At 44.0% G+C, this 15083-nt stretch overlaps 1 protein-coding gene across 1 annotated transcript in view; it reads left to right on the top strand.

Annotated features, from left to right (window-relative positions):
* Positions 1–15083, top strand: part of LOC147114648 (1-phosphatidylinositol 4,5-bisphosphate phosphodiesterase gamma-1-like) — a 326116-nt gene that overhangs the window by 120824 nt on the left and 190209 nt on the right. Inside the window, exon 2 of the mRNA XM_085992491.1 lies at positions 12343–12492. Within this exon, the coding sequence (XP_085848617.1) occupies positions 12343–12492 (150 nt within the window). The remainder of the gene's footprint in view (positions 1–12342; positions 12493–15083) is intronic.

The following is a 15083-nucleotide window of genomic DNA, read 5'->3' as shown; positions in this document are numbered from 1 at the left end:
CTGTGAACTGTGAACTGTGAACTATGAACTATGAACTGTGTACATACCTCACTTCCTGTCATGTGTCACTTCCTGTTGGACTGGTATAAATACTGGTCTGTTCAGTATTGTAAGAGGCTTCTACCAGAGGCATGGTAAAGACCTCTCTTGTATATAGTGTGTTTATAAGTTACTTAAAGCTTACTTTAAAGTTACTTGATGGTAAGCCTCCTTTTTCTTACATCAGGTGGTTTCTGGTTAAACTGTGGAAAAACTCCCCTAAAGGTTCTGTGGCTACGTTCACAGCCTAGATTGCTTTGAACCATACAGGCCAGGAATGCCACATGTTCAATCCCCAGCCTGTGCTGATTACAACTGGAGCGACAATAAAAGAGTGCTACTGTTGGCCTGCTAGAGGAGCTAGGTTTTCCCACTCGTGATTGGCTGTGATGCCCCCTGTTACCGAGTAGCCTCTTGGCACTCAGTGTTAAGACTCATACATGAAAAATGTCCACACGGGTGAGGTAGTGAAGGGAGCCTGTGGAAACGTACTCCAGGAAGCAGCCAGCACTTTCAGGAGAGGTGGAGGGAAAGGGAGAAAATTGGCAGGAAAAGAAAAACATGCAATGCCAGCAGTGTCTGGCAAATGAAGAAAGCAACTCAAGTGAGAACCATGTGTGAATATCGGCAAGAGGCAGTGAATGGTTGGGGCTTTCGGGAGCGGCTCAAAATTTCATCAACTAGTTCTAAACATGATTTTATTTTTTCCGTGGGTGGTTCTGAAACAATCTGAGGATTATTTTGCTATCAGGACCCCTTGTAAAAGAGATTTTGCTAATAGAATATGCCATATGGTGCAATGGATTAAAACTTCCCATCTGAAACAAGGGTTTGAATCCAGCCCAGACTGATGAGATGAAATCTTTGCTGTCTATGAGTCCTCTGTGAAATTACTTTGGTCAGTCTCGGAATGGTGTGTGTGTGAGGTGGAAAAAATTACACTAACAAGGTGTTCTTCTGAAGCTGGGGCTGAGGCATATTGCTAGGACATTGTAAAGGGAGCTTTACCGTTCTGTGTGCTGTGCTGCACCTCACCTGGTAGTGCTTAACTCTGGCACTGGCTGGCTATAATGGGAAAGCATTCTACTTCGCTTCTGTAACATTCTGTGCTTCTATGACCATCAAAACCACAAAATGAAAGGGGAGTGGAACAATTGAGATCCCTCAAATATTTTGATTTCTACAATCAACCAGAGGTGTAGTTAATAAATATTGGAACAGTGATTCTCAAACTCTGCTCGTCCATTCTCACCAGAGATGAAACATCACCTTCCTTATGTCCAGAAAGAGCCATTTCCTGGACACAAGGGATGATACGCAGTTTCTTCTGCCTTTAGTGATTTCAGTTATGTGGAGAGACTAGAGAAGCTGGGATTGTTGTCCTTAGAGCAGAGAAGGTTAAGGGAAGATTTGATAGAGGTGTTCAAAATTATGAAGGGTTTTAATAGAGTAGATAGGGAGAAACTGTTTCCACTGGCAGGAGGGTCGGTAACCAGAGGACGCAGATTTAAGATAATTGGCAAAAGAACCAAAGGGAGATGAGCAGAGTTTTTTTAAGCAGTGAGTTGTTATGATCCGGAATGCACTGCCTGAAAGGGTAGTGGAAGCAGATTCAATATGGAAGTGGATAAATACTTGAAAAGGAAAGACTTGTAGGGCCATGGGGAAAGAGCAGGGTAGTGCGACTAATTGGATAGCTCTTTCAAAGAGCCAGCACAGGCACGGTGGGCTGAAATGTCTCCTTTTGTGCTGTATGGTTCAACGATTCTATGCGTTCTCTGCAGCTACGTAAACTTCCATAGAATTTTTACTCATAAATTTTACCAGTCTGTCATGAACATTACACTTCATTGTTTCAGTACACGATATCCACACAAAACCGGATAATAAATTTAAAAAAAAATTTTTTTAAGATCAGCTTGTACTTGTTAAGATTAATATGGAAGAATATATTTTATTCCAATTTTCGGAACTGCTGGGTGAATTTTCACTTTTATCGCCAGGCGATAAACAGGCAGCAGTGGATCGGCCGCCTGTTTTACACCCTGCCCAATCAAGTCAATGGACAGGAATAATGGGCGGGGTGTAAAATGGGCAGCTGATCTGCTACCTTCCATTTTCCGCCAGCGGTAAAAGTGTAAAATCACCCATGCATCTCTCAACAGGGTTCTTGGTGGCGAAATTCTATGTAGTGGTGCTGGTTGTTAAGGCCCTTTTTCTTGAAAAAGTGCCGGCTGCCTCACTTCCGGCATGGGACACAGTGGCCGCCATTTTGGAGAGGTCAGCAGCGCTGCCGTTGCCTGCGCTCGCCTCTCCAATGTAAATGGGCATGTCGTGACGTCAATCGGCGTGCAACGCCTGAATTGATGCATGACTGTGTTTTTGGATGTCGCTGCACTCCATAACACCCTCTCCTAACCAAGCATGGAAGAATGAGTGTGCAGCAGTTGTACAGAGAAGCTGTCAGTGCTTCTTAAAGAGACACACATATCTTTCAGGTAAGTTTCGATTTCAACTTTTGGAGTGTTTTTTTATATTTTATTGGATTGTGGCTTGGTGCAATATATTTAAAAAGTTGGTAAAGTGTGCAGGCAGTGCTGCTGTACACTTGCAAGGCTTTGGATGTTAAAGGAAGACCTCTGAGAACACCACTTGCTTTCTGTCCTGGGGGCTCTACTTGCAGTCCCCCTTGAGCTGCAACATCACATGAAGATAAAGCAGAGGCAGCAAAGGGGACAAGCTGCTCGCAGAGGGAGGAGGAAGCAGAAGAGGAAGAAGCAGAAGAGGAGGAATCAGAAGAGGAAGAAGCAGAAGAAGAGGAAGCAGAAGAGGAAGAAGCAGAAGAGGAGGAATCAGAAGAGGAAAAAGCAGAAGAGGAGGAATCAGAAGAGGAAGAAGCAGAAGAGGAGAAAGCAGAAGAGGAGGAAGCAGAAGAGGAGGAGACAACCCAGACAGCCCCTTTCTAGCTGGGATACCCAGGATCGAATCATACGTCTGCTGTACCACTGACCACAACCCCAATTCCCCTTTCAACGTTAGTCCCACACCTTACCTTACCTCTGTTACTGACCATCACAGCATTCTCTTGGCCACAATTCTGAAATAAAAGCCACCACAAAGCAAACTTTCCAAACCAACCTTATCCATCATCCAAAAATACATTAAAAAATTAGCAAATCACCCTTGTGCATTCCCATAGTGAGGGGGACGCTGCAGATGGCCTTTCAGGATGACCTCGAGGAGCTGGTGGTTGGGAGTGTGAAATCGAGTGACAGTGTTTCTTCTTCTTCTTCACTCTCCTCTTCCTCTTCTTGGCCAACCACTGGCTGGGCAGGCTAGATTTTTTGTGTTTCTGAAATGAAGAAGGCACAAGTGTACGGTAGTGGTTAGGGGCAGGCAGGAAAGCAAGAGGAGCATGCTTACACCATGTGCAGCTTGTATATGAGAAGATATTGTGGGATGAGGAGGATGTGAGAAGGAGGATAATGTATGAGGATACCGGTATCTTGTATTCTTTCAGCCCTGCCACTGGCCAAGGGCTCAGCCATGCCGCTGCCAAGAATGGCCAGCGCTGTCTCCACCTAGGGGGTGAGGTAAAGCTAGGACTGTGACGTGTGCCTTGTGTTTGGTAGAGATTGTTGGTAGGTGAGTGATCAGGGCAGGGGGTCATGCATTGAGCAGTGTTTGAGGCTAGTGGTGCAGTTGGTAGGAGACGGCTTTTGAAGATGCAGTCACTGACCTTGACCACTCGTCTGAGGTCATGAAACTTCTTTGGGCTCTGGAGCTAGGTCCTGGAGTTGACACTGGTGCCAGTGACAGCCTCGGCATTCTGAACCACACCAAAATAATGTGCTGCCTGTGATTTCTGAATTGGGCACGAGCAAATCTCGCCCCATGGTGCCACCACCCATTTTCAATCCTTATTGCATTTCTAGGCCCTTATCTTTTTAAAAACTTTAAATTAATTTATTTTTAAAACATACTATTGCAACTCTTATTTAGCTGACTGCTCCTGTTTGATTTCTTGTTTCATGTGTCATGAATAGTTTGTTATTAGAAGTTTATTTACCCACATTCCTATTGGAGTTCTTTGAGGATGTAACTAATGGAGTAGACAAAGGGGAACCGGTAGATGTGATGTATCTGGATTTTCAGAAGGCCTTCGATAAGGTCCCACACAAGAGGTTGGTGAACAAAATTAGGGCACATGGAATTGGGGGTAATATACTAGCATGGATTGAGAATTGGTTAACAGACAGAAAACAAAGAGTAGGGATAAACGGGTCTTTTTCAGGATGGCAGGCTGTGACTAGTGGGGTACTGCAAGGATCAGTGCTTGGGCCCCAGCTATTCACAATCTATATCAATGATTTGGATGAGGGGACTAAATGTAACATTTCCAAATTTGCTGATGATACAAAGCTAGGTGGCAGTGTCAGTTGTGAAGAGGATGTGAACAGGCTTCAAGGGGATCTTGACAGGCTCAGTGAGTGGGCAAGAACATGGCAGATGGAATATAATGTAGATAAATGTGAAGTTATCCACTTTGGTAGAAAAAACAGAAAGGCAGAGTATTTCCTAAATGGTAAAAGATTGAGGAATGCAGATGTTCAAAGGGACCTGGGTGTCCTTGTACATAAGTCACTGAAAGTGAATGTGCAGGTGCAGCAACCCATTGGGAAGGCAAATGGTATGCTGGCCTTCATTACAAGAGGATTTGAGTACAGGAGTAAAGAAGTCTTACTCCAATTATATAGGGCCTTGGTGAGACCACACCTGGAGTACTGTGTACAATTTTGCTCTCCTTACCTAAGGAAGGATATACTTGCCATAGAGGAAGTGAAACAAAGGTTCATGAGATTGATTCCTGGGATGGCGAGACTGTCATATGAGAAGAGGTTGAGTAAACTAGGCCTGTATTCTCTTGAATTCAGAAGAATGAGAGGGGATCTCATTGAAGCATACAAAATTATTATAGGGCTTGAAAGGGTGGATGCTGGGAGAATGTTTCCCTTGGCTGGGGCGTCTAGAACCAGGGGCCACAGCTTCAGGATAAAGGGTAGGCCATTCAGGACTGAGAAGAGAAGAAATTTCTTCACACAGAGGGTGGTGAATCTTTGGAATTCTCTACCCCAGAGGGCTGTGGAGGCTCAGTCATTGGGTATATTCAAAACAGAAGTCAATAGAGTTCTGACTAGTAAGGGCATCAAGGGATATGGCGATAGAGCCGGTGAATGGAGTTGAGGCAGAAGATCAGCGATGATCTCATTGAATGGCGGAGCAGGCTCAAAGTGCTGAATGGCCTACTCCTGCTCCTATTTCTTATGTTCTTATGTTTGATTCATCCAACTCCTACTCCTTTGGCTATCAGTTGTTGCTCTTTTGCAAATACAAAATGTGAGCCAATCAACTGCAAGAAATCTGCATATCTTGCTAAAGCAATGCTGAAGTGTGACACAGAAAATGTGACGCAGGAAGTGTTAACTGATGGGGATAATGCGTGCTAAATGAAACACGTATATGCTTGTAAATCTCCGGAGAATGTGATCACCCTCTTCCCTGTTTCTGATGTCTTTGCTGTTTCTCTCTATTTCTCCTCTTCTGCTGATGATTCTCTATTTATTTTCTTTCTATCACTTTCTCTCTTCTTTACCTTTAAAGCTTCTTTTTGCTCCTCTCTCTGTCTCCTTCTGCCTCTTAATCTCTTTATCTTCTTTTCTTTCTGGTTGTGGTATGGCATAAGTGTGGCAGGGATGGAGTCACCAATGGCTTCAGGCTGAATTTGGGATGGGGTTGCAGGAAAATGTGATCCTCAATGGCTCCCTCTTTCCCATAAACATGCTCCCCCCACCCCTCATCTCATCCCTGACTCTAATCACTTCCTCCACCTCTGCCCCATTGAACTATGTGCTCAACCCCTATATCTTCCCATCTCCTCTCTTCCACTGTCACTCGTCTCATCTATATTTATGGGGGATTTTAACTATCATATTAATTGGACAAATCAAATTGGGCAGGGCTGCCTTGAGGATGAGTTCATTGAATGTATTAGGGATGGGTTTCTTGAGCAGTATGTAACTGAACCGACCAGGGGGCAAGCAACCTTAGATCTGGTCCTGTGTAACGAGACAGGATTAATTAAAAATGTCCTAGTAAAGGATCCCCTTGGAATGAGTGACCGTAACATGGTTGAATTCCATATTTAATTAGAGGGTGAGAAGGTTGGATCTCAAACAAGCGTGCTAAGCTTGAATAAAGGAGACTATGAAGGTATGAGAGCGGAATTGAGTAGAGTGGATTGGGAAAATAGATTAAAGGGTAAGACGATACATGATCAGTGGTGTACATTTAAGGAGTTATTTTACAACTTCCAAAAAATATATAGTCCACTGAGAAGAAAAGGGTGTGAAAGAAAAGACAGCCATCCGTGGCTAAGTAAAGGAATTAAGGATAGTATTCGACTAAAAGCAAGGGCATATAAGGTAGCCAAATCTAGTGGGAGGATAGAGGATTGGGAAAACTTTAAAAGACAGCAAAAAATGACAAAAAGATTGATTAAGAAAGGGAAGATAGATTATGAAAGTAAATTAGCAAAAAATATAAAAACAGATAGTAAGAGTTTTTATAGTTATATCAAAAGAAAAAGGATGGCTAAAGTAAATGTTGGTCCCTTAGAGGATGAGACCGGGAAATTAATGGTGGGAAATATGGAGATGGCAAAAATACTGAATGAATATTTTGTATCAGTCTTTACAGTAGAGGACACTAAGAATATCCCAACACTGGACAAACAGGGGGCTATGGGGGGGAGGAGCTAAACACGATCAAAATCACTAAGGAAGTGGTACTCAGTAAAATAATGGGACTCAAGGCAGATAAATCACTTGGACCTGATGGCTTTCATCCTAGGGTCTTGAGGAAAGTGGCGCTAGGGATTGTGGATGCATTGGTAATAATTTTCCAAAACTCCCTGGACTCAGCAAGGGTCCCGGCAGACTGGAAAACTGCTAATGTAACACCCTTATTTAAAAAGGGCAGTAGACAGAAGGCTGGAAACTATAGACCGGTTAGCCTAACATCTGTGGTAGGTAAAATTTTGGTGTCCATTATTAAGGAGACAGTAACAGGACATCTGGATAATCATAATTTAATAGGACAAAGTCAGCATGGTTTTATGAAGGGGAAGTCATGTTTGACAAATTTGCTGGAGTTCTTTGAGGAAGTAACATATAGGGTGGATAAAGGGGAACCAGTGGACGTAGTGTATTTAGACTTCCAAAAGGCATTTGACAAGGTGCCACACAAAAGATTATTGCTTAAGATAAAAAATCACGGGATTGGGGGTAATATTCTGGCATGGATAGAGGATTGGCTATCTAACAGAAGGCAGAGAGTTGGGATAAATGGTTCATTCTCAGACTGGCAATCAGTAACTAGTGGTGTTCCGCAGGGGTCAGTGCTGGGTCCCCAACTCTTTACAATCTATATTAACGATTTGGAGGAGGGGACCGAGTGTAACATATCAAAGTTTGCAGATGATACTAAGATGGGAGGAGGACATAAAAAACCTGCAAGGCGACATAGACAGGCTAAGTAAGTGGGCAGAGATTTGGCAGATGGAATACAATACTGGAAAGTGTGAGGTTATGCACTTTGGCAGGAAAAATCGTAGAGCAAGTTATTATCTTAATAGCAAGAAACTGGAAAGTACTGAAGTACAAAGGGATCTGGGGGTCCTGGTGCACGAAACTCAAAAGGTTAGTATGCAGGTGCAGCAAGTGATTAAGAAGGCCAATGGAATGTTGGCTTTCATTGCTAGGGGGATAGAATATAAAAATAGAGAGGTATTGCTTCAGTTGTACAAGGTATTGGTGAGACCGCACCTGGAATACTGCATACAGTTTTGGTGTCCATACTTAAGAAAAGACATACTTGCTCTCGAGTCAGTACAAAGAAGGTTCACTCGGTTAATCCCGGGGATGAGGGGATGGACATATGAGGAGAGGTTGAGTAGATTGGGACTCTACTCATTGGAGTTCAGAAGAATGAGAGGCGATCTTATTGAAACATATAAGATTGTGAAGGGGTTGGATCGGGTGGATGTGGGGAGGATGTTCCCGATGATGGGTGAAACTAGAACTAGGGGGCATAGTCTTAGAATAAGGGGCTGCTCTTTCAAAACTTGAGATGAGGAGGAACTACTTCACTCAGAGGGTGGTAGGTCCATGGAATATGCTGCCCCAAAAAGCTGTAGAAGCTACATCATTACATAAATTTAAAACAGAAATAGACAGTTTCCTAGAAGTAAAGGGAATTAAGGGTTACGGGGAGCGGGCAGGAATTTGGACATGAGTCTAGGTTCGGATCGGACATGGCCCTGTGGGTAGCGGAGCGGGCCCAGGGGCTGTGTAGCCTGATCCTGCTCCTATTTCGTGTGTCTAATTCTGTTAGATTCAGGAGATGGTTCTGTGATAGTAGATTGGCGGTTAGGATCAGATCAGCCATGATCTTATTGAATGGCGGAGCAGGCTCGAGGGGCCGATTGGCCCACTCCTGCTCCTATTTCTTATGTTCTTATGTTCTTATGTAAACCCTTCATCCAGTCTCACTTGCTCTCTCTCCCAAGAGTAGCTGGTGAGCAACCAGTGCTCCCCTTACCCTCAAACTATTTGGTTCAGCATCATCCTCGCTCTCCGCTTCTTAGCGGTTTCCTTCAAAAAGACTTTGTCTGCTTTCAACACTCACCGTGGGTACGGTAGCCCAGTGGTTATGTAACTGTGTAAGGAGGGGTGGTGTGTGTGGTCAGCTTTACCTCTGACTCCCTGAGCGGTTCGAATCGCTCCCACTCCCTTGGTTCTAGACTTTGGACTTATTTGGGGGTTGTAATGAAATTGCAATAGACACCTGAGTTGTTCAAAAGAATTGAGATTTTTATTTTGAGACAGGAAAATATACAATCTTATACTCTAAAAGGGGGAACACTTCGGAATATGCGAGGGAGAATTACAATAGACAAAAATACCTTACCCACCCAACCCCACTATCCTAACTAGGTTGAATTCCAGAGGACCAGGAAATGCTCACCAAACGACTTCCTTGACAGATTGTAGAGGTTCGCCATTTTGGGGTTCTCTTTAGTTGTGGCAGTTGGGGACTGCCATACCCCGGACGTGGTGGAAGACTGCATCTGCGTTGGGTTTTCAGTCTTCGCCTGTCCGCTGATGTGGTTAGATGCGTAGTTGGATTTATCGGGTAAGTACCCAATTTTCTTTGGTTAGGTATAGTTTTTAGAGTCTTTTGTGTCAAATCTTACCCAGGGGTAAGTCAGACTAGCCTGTAGAGTGGAAACAAGTGCGTGATTTTTCGACTTCTCGGTGGTTGCTTTCTTGTTGGTCGCGGTGGCCCACTATTACCTAATTGGTGGTAATATTGGTAGTTGTTGGTTTCTTGAGGCCTTTGGTCACCACGATTTCCTTTTCCTTCCATTTTGTTCTTCTTTCTTCAAGTCTCCGATCCTCCGACTGAGTACGGTGATGATGATATCTTTTTCTGAACGGTAATTTCTCTCCTGTACTGAACTTGAGCCTTCTTTCTGATCTGATCTCGTCTCCTCTGATCTCAACTCACACTGATGATGTTTCACTGAACAAGCAGGCCTTAATTATACTGTTTTGAGGCCTGGCTTATCTGACTGCCAAATCTCTGATCCTTTGTTAATTTTGGCGGACTCATTAATTTTAATATGTTTCAATCCTCATCGAGTTTTCGGGGATGGTCCCGTCTATCTTTAATTGGCTTTTAACTGGTTTCGGGATGGCCTTGAAATCAGTTTAAAATGTAAAGTGTTTTGGAAATCTTTCTGATGGGTTTTTAAACTGTTGTTTGATTGTTTTCTTCCTGCTGGGGCCAGGTTCTCTTTTGTTGACTGTTGGCATGTATTGTATTATTCATGTACTTGGTGGCTCTGTGAGTTTCGGTGGGAACAGTCTTTCAGTGGGTTTATTGTCTTTATGTAGAATGGTTGGGGTGGCCCAGAACATTCCCAGACGATCTGGCCTTTCCAATACTAAAACTGTCTGTGTTTCGGGGGCCCATCCCACCTCCTTTTGTCACAGTTTTTCCACAGGCCTGAACATGCCTTTTAAAATAGCCAAAATCCTGGGGTTTTGATTTTTAAGCCCCTTTCTGGCCCAATATTATCCAATATCTACTTTTCTTACTTTGGGGGAATTTGTATAATTTTGCGAGCCTTACAACTAAACTAGTAATCCAGAGGTCTGGACTAATTATCTGGAGACATGAGTTCAAATCCCACTATGCCAGTTGGGGAATTTAAATTCAGTTAATTAAATAAAGCTTGTATCAATGATGGTGATCATGAAACTACTGCATTGTTGTTAAAAAACCTGTTTGGTTCACTAATGTCCTTTTGGGAAGGAAATCTGTCATCCTTACCTGGTCTGGCCTATATGTGACTCCCACAGCAATGTGGTTGACTCTTAACTGCCCTGTGAAATGGTAATTAGGGATGGGCAATAAATGCTGTTGCCTGCATCCCATGAATGAATATATAAAAGAAAATTTCATCTGTCTGCCTTGCCCTCTTTCAATGTCTGTCAGCTTCATAGATGTTAGAAAATAAAGCATTTGTCTCATAGGTGTATACAATTAGCATTGACCTTTTCCAACTGTCAACAAAACACATGCCACATGTACAGACTGCACAATCCAAATTCAGTTCACAACATCATAGCTCAAGGCAGAAATATCAAGTCCAAGTTCAAGCTTTTTGGAAGAGGCTGAAGCCTTCAAATAAAAACTTTGATGAAGGCATTAAAGTATGCAGAAGTCAACTAATGGATAAATGTAATCATGTTATTGTGAAATATGTAATTTTTAAACATTTTTTATTTTAGATAGAATATACAGCACAGAAACAGAACATTCAGCCCAACTAATCTGTAAGATTGTTAATATATTACTAGTTGATCTTCTGTGGCATTGCACACAGGAAGTGAAGACTAAATATAGGGGGAAAATTCGGTTGATTTGCGCCTCCCGTTAACGCCCTACGAGGACGCTAATGGGGCGCAAAGCAACTAGCGCCCGGGCACGGCGATGTTTGCGCCGCTTGCAAAATTGACCAGACATTTTGCGGCGGCACTAAACACTACCGCCACGATCTCCTGCACCCGCAACGTCAGTCGAGCGTGCAACGCCCCAGTAGTGCCCTGGACCAGATATTGAGTGGCGCCCCCTGCCTTACTGCCTGCCACTAGCAATGACAGGTTGAGGGGAACGTTTTGCAGTCAGGAAGGGACTGGGGGAGCGCTATTTAAAGGTGACTGCTTCCTGACTTTTTTTGTCGGCAACATTTTTGCACCATGCAGTCTGAGAGAGAGAGAGAGACTTCTGGAGAGATTCAACGCTGTGTGAAGAAGTTTTGGGTACTGAGCAGCACTTTGCAGGTTCATTTTGATTTGACCTTCCTTGCATCGATTTAGAAGAGACTATGGGGGCTGCACTCTGAGCTCTTTCCCTGGGCTGCTCCATTGTTCTTTCCAGCAGAATTGATGTACAGGTCTCTCCAGCCGAGATTCAAGGCTGCAATGAGCAGGGTGTGGATGGAGAGCAAGATCAACCCTGCCCTTTAAGAACTGACCGACGCCAGTGTGTCTGTGTTCCACTGCTGACTGACATTACATGAGCTTCGCCAGCACTCTGAGTTAGCGCCTCACTCCTCAGCGTTAGCGCCTTAAGAGAGGTGTGTAGCACCTGATTTAGTGCTCCCATCACCTCCAGGGGTGATAGAAGCCAAGTTTGCAGTCGGAGGCGATAATTAGTGCCAGGCGCTAAACTTTGCGTCCGGCCGATAATTGTGCCCCAAAAGGGGCAATACCAAATTTCTCCCCCATAGTCTTCAGTTGAAGGATTGAAGGAAGCCCATTGGACCTGGTGTGCAGACTAATTCAGTCCCCATTATAAAGTCATACATTATATTTTTATTTTTGTATTCCCATTAATTCCTATGTCCACAGTTATAATGCAAATTAACCATGTAAACCTGTCTTGCTATAATTACATCCTGCTGCCGATGTTTACGCTGCAGCACCTCCAATGGGGGGAGGGTGTAATTACAGCCTAACAAGTTTTACTTAGGCAGTTACCATTATAAATATGGGCATGGGAATTCATAATAGAAAACATTGACAGAAAGGGCATGCAGATACAACATTGTTAATATTATTCATTTAAAAAAACCATGGAATAACCTGAGATTTTTTCTTTTCTCTTTTCATATAGTCGACATTCGGGAAATTAAAGAAATTCGACCTGGGAAGAACTCGAGAGATTTTGAACGTTACCCAGATGATGCACGTAAACTGGATACTAGTCTGTGCTTGGTTATTCTGTACGGAATGGAATTCAGACTGAAAACACTAAGTCTTTCAGGTAAATTATTATAGTCTTTTTGTGCTGATCAAGTAGAGAGATCTTAGTGCTGGAAAATTGAATACTTTCCCATTTCTGCTATTTAGTATCAGCACTAAGCACTCCCACATCAGGCACAGTCCAGGTTATGTGCAGATTAATGAGCCCTCTACTTCGTCCTAACAAGTAGTCTCAGATCAGGCATAGTATAAGTTAGATGCAAAGTAAAGCTCCCTTGACACTGACCTAGCAGGAAGTCAAACCCTTCAGGACTGAAAGAAGAAAGGGGAGAATATTGTCAAGAAAAAAATAGTCTTCAGCTATATTGCATCTTATGACTGGACAAGAAGGTCCAATGATATGGCACTTTCTATTTTATAGTATGACGCTGAAGATGTGATAGCTTTAGAGGCACTGAGCCGAGGCCAGATGCCATTATTCATATGGCAGCCTTGACAAAGAATGTTGGCCAGCTATTTGATTATACACACACACACACACACACAGAAACCCCACAGTGCAGATAGAGGCCATTTCGGCCCATCGAGCCTGCACCGACACATATCCCACCCGATCCCCGTAACCCCTACACCAACACATATCCCACCCGATCCCCGTAACCCCTACACCAACACATATCCCACCCGATCCCCGTAACCCCTACACCAACACACATCCCACCCGATCCCCGTAACCCCTACACCAACACATATCCCACCCTATCCCCGTAACCCCACGTATTTAATCCCCCTAACACTAAGGGTCAATTTATCATAGCCAATCAACCTAACCCGCACATCTTTGGACTGTGGGAGGAAACCGGAACACCCGGAGGAAACCCACGCAAACACGGGGAGAATGTGCAAACTCCACACAGACAGTCGCCCGAGGCCGGATTCGAACCCGGGTCCCTGGCGCTGTGAGGCAACAGTGCTAACCACTATGCTAATCACAGTCCCTCACCCAATTCCTAACAGGCCTATATCCAGCAGTAGTTGCTGGACAGCAGAATCCCTGGTCAATTTTCCACACCTATCAAAGAGCTCTGAAACCAAGTGCTGTATTCTGATCCTATCACCATCCCAGTTGAGATTAGCTAACACTGCATAGGCCAATGGTTGGACCTGGGATGCACTTCACCCATATTGCTCAGCTACTCATTAGATAAACTTGGTGAAGATCCTTAATGCTCCTTTTTTCATCCACTCTCAATCACTGCACATAGAGACTGCTATCGTCTTCAGAAGACCACCAGTCAGTTTGTGTTGAATTCAGTCATGCCCTCAACCTTACATCTGCTCACAACATGGGTGATTGAATAGTGATCAGAAACACTGGCTGTTTTTCTTTCCCCTCTTCCTAACCCAGAGATTCTGAGTTCAGTTGTAGCATCCCTCCTGCCTCAAAGCCACCTAGACTGAGCACAGATTGGTTGAACTTGAAGTTGCTCTAGTTTGGCAAGGGACCTGTTGGACCAAACGGCCTGTTACTGTGATGTAAATACTATGTATGGCTCAGTTCCACACTGGGTCACCCATTTTCAACTGAGCCATTGGAAAACCATGCTGGGCGCAAGTTAAAGCAGTTATCCTGAAGTGAGTTGTGAACTGCAACACAATCTAGTGGGCTTAATGACATCAGGTGACATGATATTAATTTGTAAAAGATACTGGCCAGGAAATATTTACAACATTAGGTGCGTTTAACTCATATTAAAGAGTAAACCTCACCATCTACTCTTGGCTCATTTGATAGTACTCTCACCTCTGGGTCAGTAGGTTGTAGATTCAAATAGCTACCCAGGAGATTGAGCTCATAATCCAAGTACATTCTAATATTATATGACTCATGCTGGATAGTGCATTCATCAACTGAGGGAGTCCTGCATTAGAGTCACAGAGTTATACAGCACAGAAAGAGACCCTTCGGCCCATCGTGTCTGCGCCGGCCATCAAGCCCTATCTATTCTAATCCCATTTTCCAGCACTTGGTCCGTAGCCTTGGATGCTATGGTGTTTCAAGTGCTCATCTAAATGCTTCTTGAATGTTGTGAGGGTTCCTGCCTCTACCACCCTTTCAGGCAGTGAGTTCCAGATTCCAACCACCCTCTGGGTGAAAAAGTTTTTCCTCAAATCCCCTCTAAACCTCCTGCCCCTTACCTTGAAACTATGCCCCCTGGTTATTAACCCCTCTACTAAGGGGAAAAGTTCCTTTCTAGCTACCCTATCTATGCCCCTCATAATTTTGTACACCTCAATCAGGTCCCCCCCTCAGCCTTCTCTGCTCTAAGGAAAACAACACCAGCCTGTCCAGTCTCTCTTCATAACTGAAATGCTCCAGCCCAGGTAACATCCTGGTGAATCTCCTCTGCACCCTCTCCAATGCAATCACAGCCTTCCTATAGTGTGGCGACCAGAACTGCACACAGTATTCCAGATGTGGCCTAACTAGCGTTTTGGACAGCTCCATCATAACCTCCCTGCTCTTATATTCTATGCCTCGGCTAATGAAGACAAGTATCCCATAATCCTTCTTAACCACCTTATCTACCTGTCCTGCTGCCTTCAGGGATCTATGTACATGCACACCAAGGTCCCTCTGATCCTCTTTCC

Source organism: Somniosus microcephalus, chromosome 7 (genome assembly GCF_052327205.1).
Source record: "Somniosus microcephalus isolate GS21.2 chromosome 7, FLI_Smic_1.0, whole genome shotgun sequence".
NCBI classification, from domain to species: Eukaryota; Metazoa; Chordata; class Chondrichthyes; order Squaliformes; family Somniosidae; genus Somniosus; species Somniosus microcephalus.
The sequence above is the reverse complement of the archived record's forward strand: the minus strand, read 5'-3'. Positions and strand labels throughout refer to the sequence as shown.